The sequence below is a fragment of the Epinephelus lanceolatus genome, chromosome 23 (assembly GCF_041903045.1).
Source record: "Epinephelus lanceolatus isolate andai-2023 chromosome 23, ASM4190304v1, whole genome shotgun sequence".
Taxonomy (NCBI): domain Eukaryota; kingdom Metazoa; phylum Chordata; class Actinopteri; order Perciformes; family Serranidae; genus Epinephelus; species Epinephelus lanceolatus.
Window position 1 is genome coordinate 16,341,781 of NC_135756.1, and position 16,647 is coordinate 16,358,427.

Here is a 16,647-nt window from a genome sequence, read left to right on the forward strand (position 1 = left end):
CTCTGCCAGCATAATGTCTCAAGGATAAGAGATGCCCTTGATCTTGGCAGCTGATATTTAACCTAATCCCTGACCAAAAGGACTGTTCATGGTCATTCGTCAGACTTTTGAAACTGCTCAGCATGAGCTAACTGCTGATATATTATGTGCTTTGCCTATTTTTAACACAATAGATAATATGTAGATGTTATTATGGTGATCAGTTTGAATCATATGGGGCCCAATGACCCTTTGAAACACTGCGTACCTCAAAGCACGGGCAGCTGGGCACATTGTCAACAATCAAGGCAGCACAGCAGTGGTGTTAATATCCCTTTGATCCGTGCATCTAATCCCACTAGATTCTTTGCTTAGATTAATTTTGAAGTCATACTGTAATGCAGAGTTTTCCCAAATCCTCTTTTGTTAGATTGTACATCTGAATGGCTTTGTGGGTGCACTGGGATAAACGCTTAGTGGGATGGTAAGGGAGCACCGCTGGTATTTAAATGATTGCATTTCAATTTTTATTGTTTCATTTCCCCCTCATCCTTTGATATTGCGCCACACTGAGACACTCCTATGCAGGTTAGACTGCAGTGTCCTTCCTGTTTGATTTTTGCCACATCAGCTAAAAGCGCATAGATTGTAAAGATATAGAGATCCAAGTAACACTCAGCTCTTTCTTAATACCACCTGAGCCCTTTTCACTGCAACACACAGATAAAGCCGGCCCTATATCTCTTCATTTTGGCAGAAACAAGCCCAGCAAATAAACAGACTTGTATATTTTTATTATTCTGGACAGGCACAAAACAGGACCCACTTGCACAAACAAGGCAATATGAACTGTGTCACTGTGCGGCCCCCAGCGAGGACCCCCGGACACTGCTGGAAAAAACAAGAGCCAGCCACCACCTGGTTTTAAAGATAAAGGCTTTATTGAATTGAGCACACACATCAAATAGAGCACATCGGCAACAGCAGGGCCTGTGTACTAGCTTTGCAAAGTGAATGAATCCTCGTCCCCCTGCTGGCGCTTAATATGTTCATGTCTATTGCCTGACTGGCTGTAGCAAATACAGAAATGGCATTTAGGGACTTAATCTCAGAGCAGTTCAAACGGACACACACTGCTGTTTTACTTAACACTCTTTGTTCCTCTGTTTGTCCGGCTATTTGAGCACTCTGTCACTGAACAATCTATACAATAGTATTTTTAATGACAACATGCACACAATGACATTTATAATTTTGTTTCAGTAGCTCTTTGAATCTTTTTACTGGTTGACATTTTGTTGCAAATTCAGTTGTGTTTTCAGTCTTATTGTGGGAACGTGAAATATTAAATACTAAAGGTCCAGTTTGTCGGATTTACAGACGTCTATTGACAGAAATTGTATATAATATTCATAACTATGTTTCCATAAGTTTATAATCACCTGAAAATAAGAATCATTGTGTTATTGTCACTTTGGAATGAGCCATTTATATCTAAATACAAAGCAGGTACTCTTTCACTGAGTCTGTCATGTTTCTACAGTAGCTCAGAACAGACAATTCAAACACTGGCTCTAGATCGGGCCATTCACATTTGGCACATGAGAGAAGTTTTAGTTCTGCAGCCTCACTACTACATCCCACTAAGTCCTACACACTGGACCTTTACAACTTCAGGAAACACAAACTTGAAATGAAATTGGCTGCAGCACACCATCGACCATTGTTAGACAGCAATGATAAATAAATGAAGGCGACTAAACTTGTATTATAGTAGTAGTTGTAATTTATTTAAGTATTTATAAACAACTTTCCAAAAGGAAGGCACATATAAAGGAATAAATGACTATAAGGCAATAAAGAAAAAGAAAAATGTGTACCTACGCATTTGTAGTTATCATGTAGTTATCTAAGACTTTTGTCTTAGTGAGCACTTCTCCTTTTCTAAAGAATCCATTTACTTAACAGGTGCAACAAATCAAGATGCTAATTAAATAGCACAGTTACCACACAGGTGTGCCTTGGGATGGTCACAATAGTAGGCCACTCTAAAATGTGCAGTTTAATCACACAACACAATGCTACAGGTGTGTCACGTTTTTAAGGAGTGTGCTGTTGGCAAAGACAAAAACGACAACAACAAAAAGAAAAGCAGAAACAAAATTAAGTTCCAAATGTTTCATGCCCAGTAATACTACTACGAACATGCCATTTATCTACTCTGTCCTCTTTCTCCTCCTCTCCGCAGCCTACCTCTGCGTTTCTGGGTGAATGTGATCAAGAACCCCCAGTTTGTGTTTGACATACATAAGAGCAGCATCACAGATGCCTGTCTGTCCGTGGTGGCCCAGACCTTCATGGACTCCTGCTCCACCTCAGAACACCGCCTTGGGAAGGACTCACCCTCCAACAAGCTGCTTTATGCCAAGGACATTCCCAGCTACAAGAGCTGGGTGGAGAGGTGAGTGCTGATAAATGTACACACCTAACACTGGATAGATGAGGAGCGTAAGTGTGTGTGTGTGTGTGTGTGTGTGTGTGTGGGGGGTGGGCTCCTATGTGAGTGAAAACATCAGAAAAGCTGCATTAGCTATGTTTCATTCCAACACACACACACAATGCGACTGTAGCAGTGTGATCTATGGGCCATGAAACACAATCCAAATTACAACACAGTGGGAATGGATGGGAACGCCCAGGGCATGAGATCTACAGTACAGAGGAGTTGCTGTGTTGGGAGGGTGCAGAAGTGTGTGAGGGGAAAAAAGAGAGAGAGGGAGAAAACATTTTTGAGAATAGCAGGCAGTAGAAGCTGGTAATTTGTTAAAATGAGAGTTTTATTAAATTTATTTGTCAGCAGGGGAGGCGAAGAGGTCCTGAATAAAAGATGGAGTAGTGTGGAGCGCTTCAGAGTATTTATGTGTCGGCAGCTTCGTCACAAGGCGAGCCTCAGGACAAGAATATATGTGTGCTGTTTGAACGGGTGGAACCAAATGAGGGGCTTCAGGCTCAGGACCGTACTCATTAGTCCTGTGTGTATCTGCAGTGTGTGCTTGTGTCTGTGGTATCCCAAAAACACAAATAAGTGTGAGGAAAGTGTGAGGGGCCTCTGCTGAGTCATACATGGATATGTTTGGATACTGTAAGCTGAAAAATGGTCGGTGTAGACGGAGAATACAGAAGCTGCTGCTGTAGGGGGCAGTATGAGCAGTCATTTTAGCCTGTATGTGGCTGTTTTTTTTTAAAGCAGATTTGTGTGTTGTCAAAGACCAAATATGCATACTTGTGTTAATAGACGTAAAAAGAAATATCCCACTGTACTGTCTGGTATAGAAATGATGCCTTCCTCATGAGTGTAGTGGAGCAATACTGTCATCAGTGAACACCCCGCAGCGTAGCGGCGTTATTCAGTCGGAAAATCCTCAGTAATATAGTAGTGACTGAGTTAGGGTGGATCTAGTGCTGCGTCACTCTGCTGTCCAACCGTGCCAAAGTAAGGGTCATGCCAGGGAGAGGATTTAAAAAGCAGAATGCTGCAGCTATAGAAGAAGACTGCAAAAGGAAGTGAACACAGATGTACAGACGAGATGTCTTCTTCTCTCTAACCTTCATGCCACAGTTTATTTGTAAAGATCTCTGCTGAAATCTCTTCTGCCTCTTCAGTGCTTCTCTGTAGAGACAGAACACATGTAGACATTGGGTTTTTACCAAACTACAGGCATTTCGGACAGGAAAAAGACTTCTGCCAATAAATGATACAACTCAATGGCTGCACAACACAAATATGCATATTCAGCAGTTTTTAGGGGACTTTTTGTTTTTTATATGTGGTTTGGAGCCAGTGCAGTTGGGCAGAGCCGTGATATCCCACAGAGCTTTTTACTTGCCACAGTATGTTGATGTTATTAATTTGGGGCTATGAAGTGAAGCCAGCTAGTGAGATATTGACACTTGTCTTGAATTTGATGTGGGAGTTGATGGTCTCCAGACAATGACAAATCCTTCACGGCTGTCATAACGTTATTTATTTACAAAATAATGGTGTTTGCATATGGATCAGTGCATTTGCTAAGCTTATGTTTTATAGCCTTTATTCTTTTGAAGAGAGCTCTTATTGCAACTGTGCAATAGAGCTTTTAGGATTTCTATAGACTGCTTGTATTCAAAGGATATTTATTATTTGGCAGCAGCTTGTCAGTTGAGGACATGTTAGGGTATGAGCAGGGTGGATGCAAGAATCCTTAAGTTAACTTTGAAACCCTGTCCACACATTTTAAAACCTAATCGCCACTTTGAGTTCAAACCCGCTACATCAGCAACACATTTACTTTACACTGACTGTAAGAAAGCACGACAAAACAGTCTTAGGTTTTGCTCATGACCCAGAGCTCATGACCATAGGTGAGGGTTGGAACGTAGATCGACTGGTAAATTGAGAGCTTTGCTTTCTGGCTAAGTTCCCTCTTCACTACAACGGACCGGCTAAGCGCCTGCATCACTGCTGACGCCGCCCCAATCGGCCTGTCAATCTCCCGCTCCATCCTACCCTCACTCGTGAACAAGATCCCGAGATACTTAAACTCCTCCACCTGAGGAAGGACCTCCCCCCTGACCTGGAGTAGGCAATCCACCCTTTTCCGGCTGAGGACCATGGCCTCAGACTTGGAGGTGCTGATTCTCATCCCAGCCGCTTTACACTCGGCTGCGAACCGCCCCAGCGGGAGCTGGAGGTCACTGTTCGATGGAGCTAGGAGGACCACGTCATCCACAAAAAGCAGGGATGAGATCCTCCCGTCACCGAGCCTGACACCCTCCACCACTCGGCTGCGTCTAGAAATTCTGTCCATAAAAGTTATGAACAGAACCGGTGACAAAGGGCAGCCCTGGCGGAGTCCAACCCTCACCGGGAACAGGTCCGACTTACTGCCAGCCACGCCAACCAGACTCATGCTCCTTCGGTACAGGGACTGGATGGCCCTTAGCAAGGGGCCACCAACCCCATACTCCCGGAGCACCCCCACAGGATGCCCCTGGGGACACGGTCGTAAGCCTTCTCCAAATCCACAAAACACATGTGGACTGGTTGGGCAAACTCCCATGCCCCCCTCCAGCACCGGTTCCGTGTCCAGGACGAAAACCACATTGCTCATCCTCAATCTGAGGTTCAACTATCGACCGGACCCTCTTCTCCAGCACCCTGGAGTAGACCTTACCGGGTAGGCTGAGGAGTGTGATCCCCCTGTAGTTGGAACACACCCTCTGGTCCCCTTTCTTGAAGATGGGGACCACCACCCCGGTCTGCCACTCCAGAGGCACTGCCCTCGATGTCCACGCAATGTTGCAGAGGCGTGTCAGCCAGAACAGCCCTACAACATCCAGAGCCTTGAGATATCCAGGACGAATCTCATCCACCCCCGGGGCTCCGCCGCCTCGGAGTTGTTTCACTACCTCAGCAACTTCTGCCCCAGAAATTGGACGACCCGCCCCCGAGACCCCCGTCTCTCTTTCCTCACTGGAATACGTGTTGGTGGGATTGAGGAGCTCCTCAAAGTATTCCTTCCACCACCCAACAATGTCCCCAGTTGACGTCAGCAGCTCCCCGCCCCCACTGTAAACAGTGTGAGCAAGTTGCCGCCTTCCCCCCGAGGCACCGGACGGTTTGCCAGAACCTCTTTGGAGCCGATCGATAATCTTCCTCCATGGCCTCACCAAACTCCTCCCACGCCCGAGTTTTTGCCTCAACGACTGCTGCCGCTGCGCTCCGCTTGGCCCGCTGGTACCTGTCAGCTGCTTCCGGAGACCCACAGACCAACCATGCCCTGTAGGCCTCCTTCTTCAGCCTGACAGCTCCCCTCACCTCTGGTGTCCACCAGCGGGTTCGGGGATTACCGAAGTCCCCCAGCAGAACAATGGAGTCCCCGGTCGGGGCACTGTCCAGCACCCGTCCCAGGGACTCCAAAAAGGGTGGGTACTCTGAACTGTTGTTCGGTGCATAAGCACAGACAACAGTCAACCCTTTCGTCTACCGGGGTAAACCCCAACGTACAGGCAGAGAGTCTGGGGGCTATCAGAAAGCCCACCCCGGCCGTCCGCCTCTCACCCGGAGCAACTCCAGCGAAGGAGAGAGTCCAACCCCTCTCAAAGACTAGGGTTCCAGAGCCGGAACTATGTGTCGAGGTGAGGCCGACTATATCTAACCGGTAGCGCTCAACCTCTTCCACAAGCTCCGGCTCCTTCCCCGCCAGAGAGGTGACATTCCATGTCCCAAGAGCCAACTTCTGTAACCGAGGATCGGACCGCCAAGGCCCCCGCCTTGGCGGTCTGATCCCTCTGTGGGTGGTGGGCCTGCAGGGGGACGAGCCCATGTAGCCGGTTCGGGCTGGGCCCGGCCGGACCCCATGGGCGAAGGCCCGACCACCGGGCGCTTGCCCACGGACCCCAACCCCAGGCCTGGCTCCAGGACGGGGCCCCGGTAACCCTCCAGGCCGGGTACACGTGTCCTTGTTTGTATCCATCATGAAGGGTCTTTTGAACCGTTCTTCGTCTGACCCTTCGCCCAGAACCAATCTGCCATGGGAAACCCTACCAGGGGCAAAATGCCCCCGACAGCATAGCTCCTAGGGTCATTAGGGCACTCAAACTCCTCCACCACGATAAGGTGACGGTTCTCGGAGGACCATATCGTATGTCGTAAAAAGTAATAGTATAGCCTGTCATAAAAATTCAAAGTATAGTTTGTCACTAAAAGTCTAGTATGCCATAAGAAGTATTTTAATCAGCAGAGTTTTTTATAATAAGAAGAATATTAATTAACGTGCACATTAGAATGAAAAATGTGGAAAGTCTTTGGCGATTAGACCCCATAGAGATGGTATGATTTAAGGACAGTGATGAATCCATAGTTGAATAGGTAACCCCCCTTAAACACTTAAAAACAAAGTGTCATACTACACCCATGGCTTTTTATGACAGACTACACTGACTTTTACTGACATACTATGACTTATTGACAGACTACACTATGACTTTAAGTGACAGACTACACTATGACTTTTACTGACAGACTACAGTTTGACTTTTAGTGACATGCTATGACTTTTACTGACAGACTACACTATGACTTTAAGTAACATGCTATGACTTTTAGTGACATGCTATGACTTTTACTGACAGACTACAGTTTGACTTTAAGTGACATTCTATGACTTTAGTGACATACTATGACTTTTACTGACAGACTACAGTTTGACTTTAAGTGACATGCTTTGACTTTAAGTAACATGCTATGACTTTTAGTGACATGCTATGACTTTTACTGACAGACTACAGTTTGACTTTTAGTGACATGCTATGACTTTAGTGACATACTATGACTTACTGACATACTACACTATGACTTTTAGTGACATGCTATGACTTATTGACATACTACACTATGACTTTTAGTGACAGACTACAGTTTGACTTTAAGTGACATGCTATGACTTTTAGTGACATGCTATGACTTTTAGTGACATACTATGAATTATTGACATACTACACTATGACTTTTACTGACAGACTACAGTTTGACTTCAAGTGACATGCTATGACTTTTAGTGACATACTATGACTATGTCATAATTTAGTATGTCACTAAAAGTCATAGTAAAGCATGTCACTAGAAGTCATAGTATAAAATGCAGTAAAAAGTCATAATTTAGTACGTCATAGCATAATGTCGTAAAGGTCAGTGTAGTCCTTCACTAAAAGTCATAGTATGTCATTAAAAGTCACGGTGTAGCCTGTCACTTAAAGTCATATGTCCTAAAAGTCATAGTATTGTATGTCACTAATAGTCATAGTAGTCTGTCACTAAAAGTCATAGTATACCATGCCACTTAAAATCACAGTAAAGTATGTCATAAAAAGTCGTTGTCCGAGACAGATCAGTTGCCATTACATACCATGATGTAGTTGGTGAGGATGCCGTCAATGATACAGCAGTAGTTTAGCTATATCTGAGGAGACACAGAGACAAAAAAGTTATAAAAACAGTCATAGTATATGTAACCAAAGGATGTGATAACAAACGTTGTAGTTTAGACATAAAACCTAAAGTCATACTACAGTATGCCATAATTTTTTTAAAAAAAAAATGCCTTATATAGTATAGCTGTAAAGTTTCTTATACAAAAGTCATAGTACAGTATTAAACAAATAATTAAATGTATGTGATAAAAATGTCATGAAGGATATCGTAAGACTATAAATTAACTATACAGAATGTCACTGTGTGCCTTCTCATGCAAACTGAAGCATTTTATCTCTTTGGACAAATATATATATTGAAAACAAGCTACCTAATTTAATACCTCAAAACATAGTGCTCAAGGCTTGTAAATACTTTTAAGAGCCCTAATTGTTGCTAAATTGATTTCTCAACTTTTAATATTTTTTAGAAGACTCTGTAGACACCCTCATAAAAAACTGAGGTTAACATAACATCATTATTCCCTAAAAGCCCACAGTCGAACACTTAATGAACATTAAAGGTTTGTTTTTATGTACTGCATCATAAATTATTATTTTTAATGAATCTTAAAACAGGGTTTACTCAAAATACAAGTTTTGCCTGAGACCAGCACCTTGCCTTTACTGCGTGCAGTTTTGCAGGTAAGATGTGAATGAAATGCAGTTCAGCTGTCTGCACTGCACTACAATAGAGAGCTGTACTGATTAAAATCAAACTGTATCTGTCCATGTTAGCTTTTAGCAAACATGCTTGAAAAAATCTTAAAATATAGGAAAGTTCATTATCTTTAGTGCTGTAAAGAAGAAGTAAAGTCTTGGGCTATCACTGAATGGTGTTGGAAATAGCCTCACACAACTTTTTCAAAACACAAGATTTTAGTTTCATAAATACAAACTTTTCCCTGAAACAAGCACACCTGGTCGTTACACTAACAGTCCCTTGCTAGCAGCTCCCTACAACTGCCCTGTGGCGCTGAACAGGTGTTGACGCGTGTGTGACCTCTGTGCAAAGGCTACACGCAACACCCACCTGCCTTTTCCTTTGCTCACTTTGCTCTGTAGACTTGCATCCTGGCAGATCCGTCTTCCTCACACATGCCCAGAATTATCCAGCCAAACACCAGGTCTGTCCTCGAGCGGCTGCAGCTACAGGAATTTAATATGTAAATAAGCAGCTTTAATTAACATAGTTGATAGGGGCAACACAGCTGCTGCCGACAGTGACTGATTACTCTTACCTCGATACAGTGCGTGTGATTGTGTTCTGTTGTGCTGTTCAAGGTTGAAATCTAAGGCCTGTCGGTGTTTGCTATGATTTCATTTCAGTCATATTACTATGCAGCTCACCTGTTGCCTCTGTGCTGCATGTATTAGCTAAACGTCTCCAAAAAAACTGCAGTAAACCACTGTAATGAGCTCCAAGGAAACAGCATCACTATCTATGTTAAAACACTGGGTGGATTCTGTTTACCAGTTTCTCTAACAATGTTCTCAGAAGCAAACATTTTCCTAACAAGTGTTTGTTATGTTGTATTCCTTCCTGTCTGTTTTAATAGGTACTACTCAGACATTGGGAAGATGCCAGCGATCAGCGACCAGGACATGAATGCCTACTTGGCAGAACAGTCACGGATGCACATGAACGAGTTCAACTCCATGAGCTCTCTCAGTGAGATTTACTCCTATGTGGGCAAATACACTGAGGAGGTATGTACTCCTGCTGCACCTCTGTCATCATTATCTAAGATTTAGTGCAATTTAGACACATTAATGGATTTTTTTGTTTTATAGAGTTAAAGGAATATTTCACTGAAAATCAGTCTTACATAATCTACAGTTACTGTGCTTTACATAATGGTAGACTAAGAACATAATTACAAAAGGCTATGTCAGTTTTTTCCCTAACAATTACCTCAATTGATGCTCTATTTCCTGTCATGATTTGACGCCATGGTTAGGTGATTGTGTAGTTTATTTAGCTGTGTTGTGGAGAAACTAAAGTAGAGAAGGAGATAACTATGTAGTACGAGTTCGAGAAAGGGCTGGGTGATCAATCAAATTTTATTTTCAGTTATGATTTTGGCTTCCGGCTATGATTAAAACAAGATAATTGGAGAAACTATAAAACTACAATGCTCTTGTTTTTATGTATTACAAATCCAGTGCAGTGCTGCCCACTTAGACAACTTTTTTGCTAGATTTATTGACTTCTCTGACCTTCTAATGACTTTAATTCTAAAAATAAGCCGCTGCCACCGTAGCCGCTGCAGGTGCAGCCTATTGAGCTCTCAATACGTTACAAGGCGGAGCTCTTAGGATGGCTGTTGACATTTCATTTACGACGACATCATCAGAATGTGTCGATGAACAGGACAAAAACAGACTGGAGGCACGTCCGTCTCCCCACAGTGTTCGGGCAGCTTTCCACTACTGAGTCAGACTGTGCCAAACTAATAACTAATGCTATGGAGTGTTTATCACTGCAGATATTTGACTAACACTGCATATACTATGTGTCGTAGAGAATACTGAATTAAAGTTTTGCTGCAATGTGTTAGTAATGCCTGGTTTGTATAAACGGTAACAACAAGCTGTACTTCAGGGGTTATCAAGGTCAGGTTAGAGTCTGAGGATGGAGCATTACATTACAATACATTACTGACAGTTGTTATTTTTTTGTCTTTTTGACAATTTACCAGTGTTGAAGTGCCTTAATGGTAAGACTTATGTCCAATGAGCCACCTACAGTTGAATTATATGTTTGGGCCGGTGCCCACATAGCGGTGGAAGGGCACTTGGGAGCATTTCATGCCATCGCTTCATTAAAAAAAATGGTCCCAGCACTTTTTTAATGACGCTGTTCCTATGACAACAATAGTTCAGTCAGTGTCTCGTCATGTTTAGGGGGCATGGTGAGGGCAATGGGGGATGTCCTTTCCCTCAGCCTGTAAATGCTGGGAAAGTGTGGTTTTTAAACTCACATAAGAGACACTGTCACATTTACTGTAGACTGTTGACACTATGACGTAATTGACTAACATGTTTTAGTGAATTCCATGTATGTTTCACGACAGTACAGCAGCGCTAACGTTACTTAACACCATTAGCATTAGCCTATGTTTTGACGACGGCTAAACAATCTAACACTGTTTAAATAAAGCGTGAGATCTTTTTTGTTTAACTAGAACAGCCCCATAATATACTGCTGGAAAAAGTTAATAAATCGCAATGTATTTTATCGTAATATAGCATATGGCAACATATTTAAAATCGCAATAATATTGTATTGTGACACCAGGGCCTTTCTGAAAAGTTTAGATTTTCAAGTAGAAGCCCTCAGAGTGGCTTCAGAATAAAGCTTGAGGGCTTTGAAAAAAGACGCTGGGCACAGTTCTTTTTCTGCATATGTTCTGTCCTCGTTGGGAACAACTGAAAATGGATGCTGGCATTTAGAAAAAAACGCTACGTGAACACAGGCCCTTAAAATTACATTTTTGGTTTCTTTGTTTTTTAAAGTTCAATACATGCATGATGTTTAAATGAGTAATCACGTTAAACAATTGTGATCTCAATACTGACCAAAATGATGATTATGATTTGTTGCCGTATCAAGCAGCCCTAGTTTTACAAAACTCTATCTACGATTTAATACTTTTTTTTTTTTATGGTAACTTGGGGTTGCCGTTGGTATCCACAGTCACAGCTGCATATCCAGGGTTACATAAGCTGTTGTCCTTCACAAGCAGGAAGCTACAGTCTTTTCAAAGTCGTCTTTCAAGTTAACAGAGCATTTGATGTTCAAAAGACAACTTTTCAGTGGAAGATTCCTTTAACTGTTTTAGACACATTTTGTCAGCACACTCAGCAGTGATACATCAGTGCAGTTACTAGAGTAAATACTTTCTGCTGTAATGTTTCCGTAAGAAAATACATAGGAGCATCAAGTTTTTGCCTTTGATTAGTTATCAGGATTTACCAGATTTGAAGTGATGATTTTGTCATGTTGAGTAACGTGTGTGTGTTTACCTCACTGTCCTGCCGGCAGATTGTGTGTTCACTGGAGCAGGACGATGCAGCCCGGAAACAGAGGCTGGCCTTCAAGCTGGAGCAGGTTGTGGCCTTCATGAGTCTGGAGAGCTGAGGACCGCACTTCCCAGGGCGCACTGGGAAAAGACCCCATCAGAAACCGAGCCGTGCCTGAGCGAAGACCTGTCCCCATCTTTTTCATCATGTGACTTCCTCCCTCCGCCTTTCAAAGATGATGACTTCTTCCTTGACCTTTTTTCTGCTTCCTCTTCCCTGAGAAATATTTTTCTTTTCCTCATCCACTCTGCTGCATAGACTAGTTTACCTGAAGATATCGGAAGGGTGGTTCGGGGCTGAGGTCGGCATTTCCCACAATGCAATGCGGGGGATCCCTCAGCTTCACCACAGGGAGAGCTTCAAGGGGCGATTGCTTGAAAGCTGGCCATATTGGCATACTTCAGTCCCCCTGCTGGAAGACAAGAGGGGAAAAACATTTTTATGTTGCCTTCAAGAATTTACACTGATAAGTAATTCTTTAAAAACCACAATGTTGGGTGTCCATTTTGTTGAGAACTTTTTTCAAAAATAGGATAGTTAAAGTAAAACCATCTCTAGAGTCCAGTTTATTGTAGTTCTATATTCAATGTATGGAATCAAGAGGAAACATCAACAATGATGACTGCAAGCCAAATGAACACCTCTGAAGAAAAATTAATGCAAGGATGGTTTGCCAAGTTTACACTGTACCTGCAAGTGAAGCATACATATCTGCGAAATTTGGGGCGAGTCCAGGCAAACCTAGAATGTTCTTGTGTTCTTTCAATGTAGCTGGAGTTGTATTTAAGAAAAAGACTGATGGGGGGTAGGGAAGGATTAGTGCTTCTCTGAACTTTTCCTTTATCGAAATGTGACTGACACTAAAACTTTACAAACCAGAGCATCCCCGATCTATACCCCTTTGCAACATTCGCACATTGTTCCCCGCCCAGCATACATTTACTTCAAAGAAAACGCTCATGATTTCTGCTTTCATCTGGCTTATGTGGCTACTGCAAAATTAACCTATTAGACAAAACCCTGGAGGCCCCCCGACCCAAGTTGGATCCTCTGTAAGAAGCACACAACCAACCCTGGAAGACAGTGTTTTGACTGCTAATCCAAACACCAGAAGCAGTCTTTGTCTGGCTCACGCCACTTCCAATCTTGTGTCGCCAACGCGACAGTCTATCAAAGCACACATACATACACGCACAGATACACACACAATCAGCAGTTGCACAAGATCCTGACTGCCCAGATATCTACGCCAACCCTGGAGGAGGTAAAGGGAAAAGCTGACTGAAATGTACTGGGTAAGAAACTGCTTGAACATTTTAAAAGAAGAAGAACGATTCAATACAGTGTAGCCAGAGACGGCTGACTGCTCCCTGAAGGGGCCCTGTTGTGAGAGTAGCACTTCTTTCCCAGGATGTTCTTATTTAAAGACTTTTGTGTGGAAAAATCAAACAAGATGGACTTAGTCGGTCAGCCAAAAACCAAAGGAGCTTGAAATTTTCAAAACGGTCAAAAATGTATTTGTAAAGTGCCACTGAGGAACTGACAAAAAAAGGACGATGTAAAAGACAACCACTTCTAGGACAAAAAAAAATTATTGTGACTGGAACTTTAACAAACCTGTGTGATTTTTCTGACCTCAGTGTGTCGAGGTGAGAGGCTCTGTGGGCGAGGTGATCCGATCCTCCTTCCTCTTTCCATCGTCCCCGGTCTCTCCGGCTCTCGGCACACCGTTCACCCTTGTGTCCGGCTCCTGACTTGCCAGTTTTCTTTTCTGTTTTGCACAAGCGTTGGAGACGGTAGCTAGTTGCATACGGCAAAACCCCAACTCTTGAGTGTGTAACTGTTGAGGCGCTCTTGTCTGTATTAGTGTAGTTGTCCTCAGTGGCGGCAGGGGGCGGCCTTCTCCAAGCCTCAAAAGAAAAGAGAAAAAAGAAAAAAAAAATCTGATAAAGCAGAGCAGGAACAGAAACAAGACGTGAGCATCATGGCAGGATAAACAGAAAGCGATAGACTTTAAAAAGTAGATACGACTTGTTGGAGAGAGCGATTGAAAGAGAGATGATGGAGGCGCCCTCCGTACCTTTTGACCTCTGCCCTTTCTTTTGCCTTGACAACGTGCCCCATGTGGTGATGTGAATGTGTGAAGACCGCCCTAGGTCCACCTTGGGTCCTTTATTGGCTTTTTAAGCGCATGTAAAACGTAAACAATTTAAGAAACTTATTTAAAAAAAAAGTGAAAAATAAGAAAATTAAGCCTTGCAATGATGATGTGGATGTGTTCTTTTATCTTTCTTTTGCTTGGAAGAATCGAGATGGAAAAAGTGGATTGTTCATGTAATAAAAACTATAACTTTCGTTTAAGGTGGAACCTTTATCCAGCTCAACCCCCACTGCAGAACCTCATGCCCATGGTTTTTGTGAAGTGTTAGATGCTAAATAAAACAGATATTATATACCCTTGCATGTTGACCTATTTGGATGGTATGAAATGGAACTGCCTTGCTCAAAGATATTTATATACTTCTACTAGTACTTTAAAGTCATTCAAAAGCCAACTGTTCGTTTTAAGATTATGGATCTCACATAAAGACAACATCGACTCTGTTTTGAATTCCTCGTTGCTCCATTACAGGCCGTCAGTGTTTTGTGACAGCTGTGTCTTTCAGTTTTGGTACACAGAAGACGCAAGTCGAGTCTTGCTCTGTCTTTGCTGCTATTACATCTTGTTTTGAGAGTCGTCTGCTGCATTACATTGATTATTCCATCATGATAATTGCTTACATTTTTCTTAATCTCCATCAGTTGAGGCCAGAACAGAAACATTTTGAGTTGTAAAGCTGTTTTTCAGATAATTGAAGATGGCCACTTAAGAAAGCAAACAGATGACGAAGGTTCATTTCATAAGAAGCAACAAAAGACTGCATCAGTTTGCTGCCGTATGTCACAAAATAAAAATGTTCTCATCCCTTTTTTAGAAGAAGCAGTGTATACATGTGATTTATCACACAGATAAACAACTTTCTAACAAGAGAGGCACATTAGGCTTGATAGTAGACTTATGTTTAATGCTGAGTTTGGCAAGTGACTGTTTCTTTCTTAGCCCTTGTGTCAAATGTATGTGAGATATCCAAGTCCATTAGTTCCTGTCTGCAGCTATACAGTATGATGAATGTCTGTTGTTTGAACTCGGAGGGGTACATTCACAAGGCGTTTGCTGGACATGTTATGTAGTAAACATATCAAACCTATCTGTTATTGGACAATGAGGGGAATAGGAATTGACTTAGCAACTTTATATTAATTCACGTAAAGCTGGCATTGATATTGAAAGAAACCGAAACCACATAATTTCAAAGAAGCCCTGTCATTCATGTAGCCAATGTATTCTCTGTCTAGACACCCAAAGTTTCCCCTCACGGCCGTGTGTTAATAAATAACACAAGGTGAGAGTCCTGGACTGTCCTTGTGAATCTGCCCCCCAGTTGAACATCCTGTCTTTCATTTCTCCCCGTCCCCCATCCCTCCCCCTGCAACAAAGGTCGCCTGCTAGAAGCCACCTTGTGTTGCAACGTCCACAGATAAAGTTTCCACCTTCAAACGTTTTGTAGGAACTAAAAATGTCCTCCTAGCTCAGTGTTATAGCAGGTGTTACAGAAACATGCTAGAAAAGACTTTTACTAGACCATATTTGAAAGATAAAGAGTATCTTATCGAGAGATAAAAACGAAACCTGGGGGATATAAGGCGAGCTTCTCTAACTTTGTTATAATTAATTGTATACCTGTGTATGTAAATATAATGCATTCCTATTTTGCAGTCAAGAACAAAATACTATTTGTAATATAGAATAAACTTTATTATGAAACCAAGCATCTCTTGATTGTTTCTGCCTGTTTGTTTCAGTTTGCAGACCGCAGCAGTCCTGTCAGAGGCTAATCAACACTAACTACATTTGAATCACACCCGCGGTGACAATCAAAGTTTATAGGTCCAGTGTGAAGGAGTCAGGGGGATATATTGGTGGGAAAGGAATTTAAGTGTTTTCTTTAGTGTATAATCACCTGATAATAAGAATTGTTGTGTGTCGGACAAACCAAACACTGGCTCAAGAGATCTAGAGAGGGTCATTCATGTTTTTGCCTCGACAATGTCGTGAGCATTCCCTCTGCAACGACTCAAACAGCATCTGGGAAACACAGATTTCTAGCATGAAATGCCTTGTTCAGTGTTTTTACCGGTTTAAATCACCAGGTCTGTTTGTTTTGAGGAAGCGGAGACCACTGCAGATAATTCAGTTTCCGGTAAAAACCTCCCAAACACCTGGATCTTAAGTTATAAGAGAAAAAAGCTGAGCACACATCAGCAGCTACTGGGCTGGCATCCTGTCTGCAATGAGCCGAACAGCATTGGAGAACACTAATTTTTAACGTGAAATTACTTTATTCAACGTTTTCACTGGTTTAAATCACCAGGTCTGTTTGTTTTGAAGAGGAAGAGACCTCTGTGAATAATTCGGCTCACGGTAAAAACCTCCTGAACCTCTGGACCTTAAGCTATAAAAGAAAAAAGCTG

General features: G+C 42.5%; 1 protein-coding gene and 2 long non-coding RNA genes across 3 annotated transcripts in view; 1 reads left to right on the plus strand and 2 right to left on the minus strand.

The window, feature by feature from the left end:
* plxna4 (plexin A4) overlaps positions 1 to 15,948 on the plus strand; it is a 322,421-nt gene extending 306,473 nt beyond the window's left edge. Inside the window, exons 30-32 of the mRNA XM_078165425.1 lie at positions 2,228 to 2,440; positions 9,549 to 9,699; positions 12,038 to 15,948. Coding sequence (XP_078021551.1) covers positions 2,228 to 2,440; positions 9,549 to 9,699; positions 12,038 to 12,133 — 460 coding nt within the window. The 3' untranslated portion in view covers positions 12,134 to 15,948. The remainder of the gene's footprint in view (positions 1 to 2,227; positions 2,441 to 9,548; positions 9,700 to 12,037) is intronic.
* LOC144461805 (uncharacterized) lies at positions 2,634 to 12,157 on the minus strand. Its single transcript, XR_013490430.1, has 4 exons — positions 12,019 to 12,157; positions 9,023 to 9,138; positions 7,926 to 7,979; positions 2,634 to 3,649 (listed from the first exon to the last, which is right to left on the minus strand). It is a non-coding gene; the product is annotated as an uncharacterized LOC144461805 (long non-coding RNA).
* Positions 13,846 to 16,647, minus strand: part of LOC144461804 (uncharacterized) — a 145,969-nt gene continuing 143,167 nt past the window's right edge. Inside the window, exon 6 of the long non-coding RNA XR_013490429.1 lies at positions 13,846 to 13,985. This is a non-coding gene — a long non-coding RNA (uncharacterized LOC144461804). The remainder of the gene's footprint in view (positions 13,986 to 16,647) is intronic.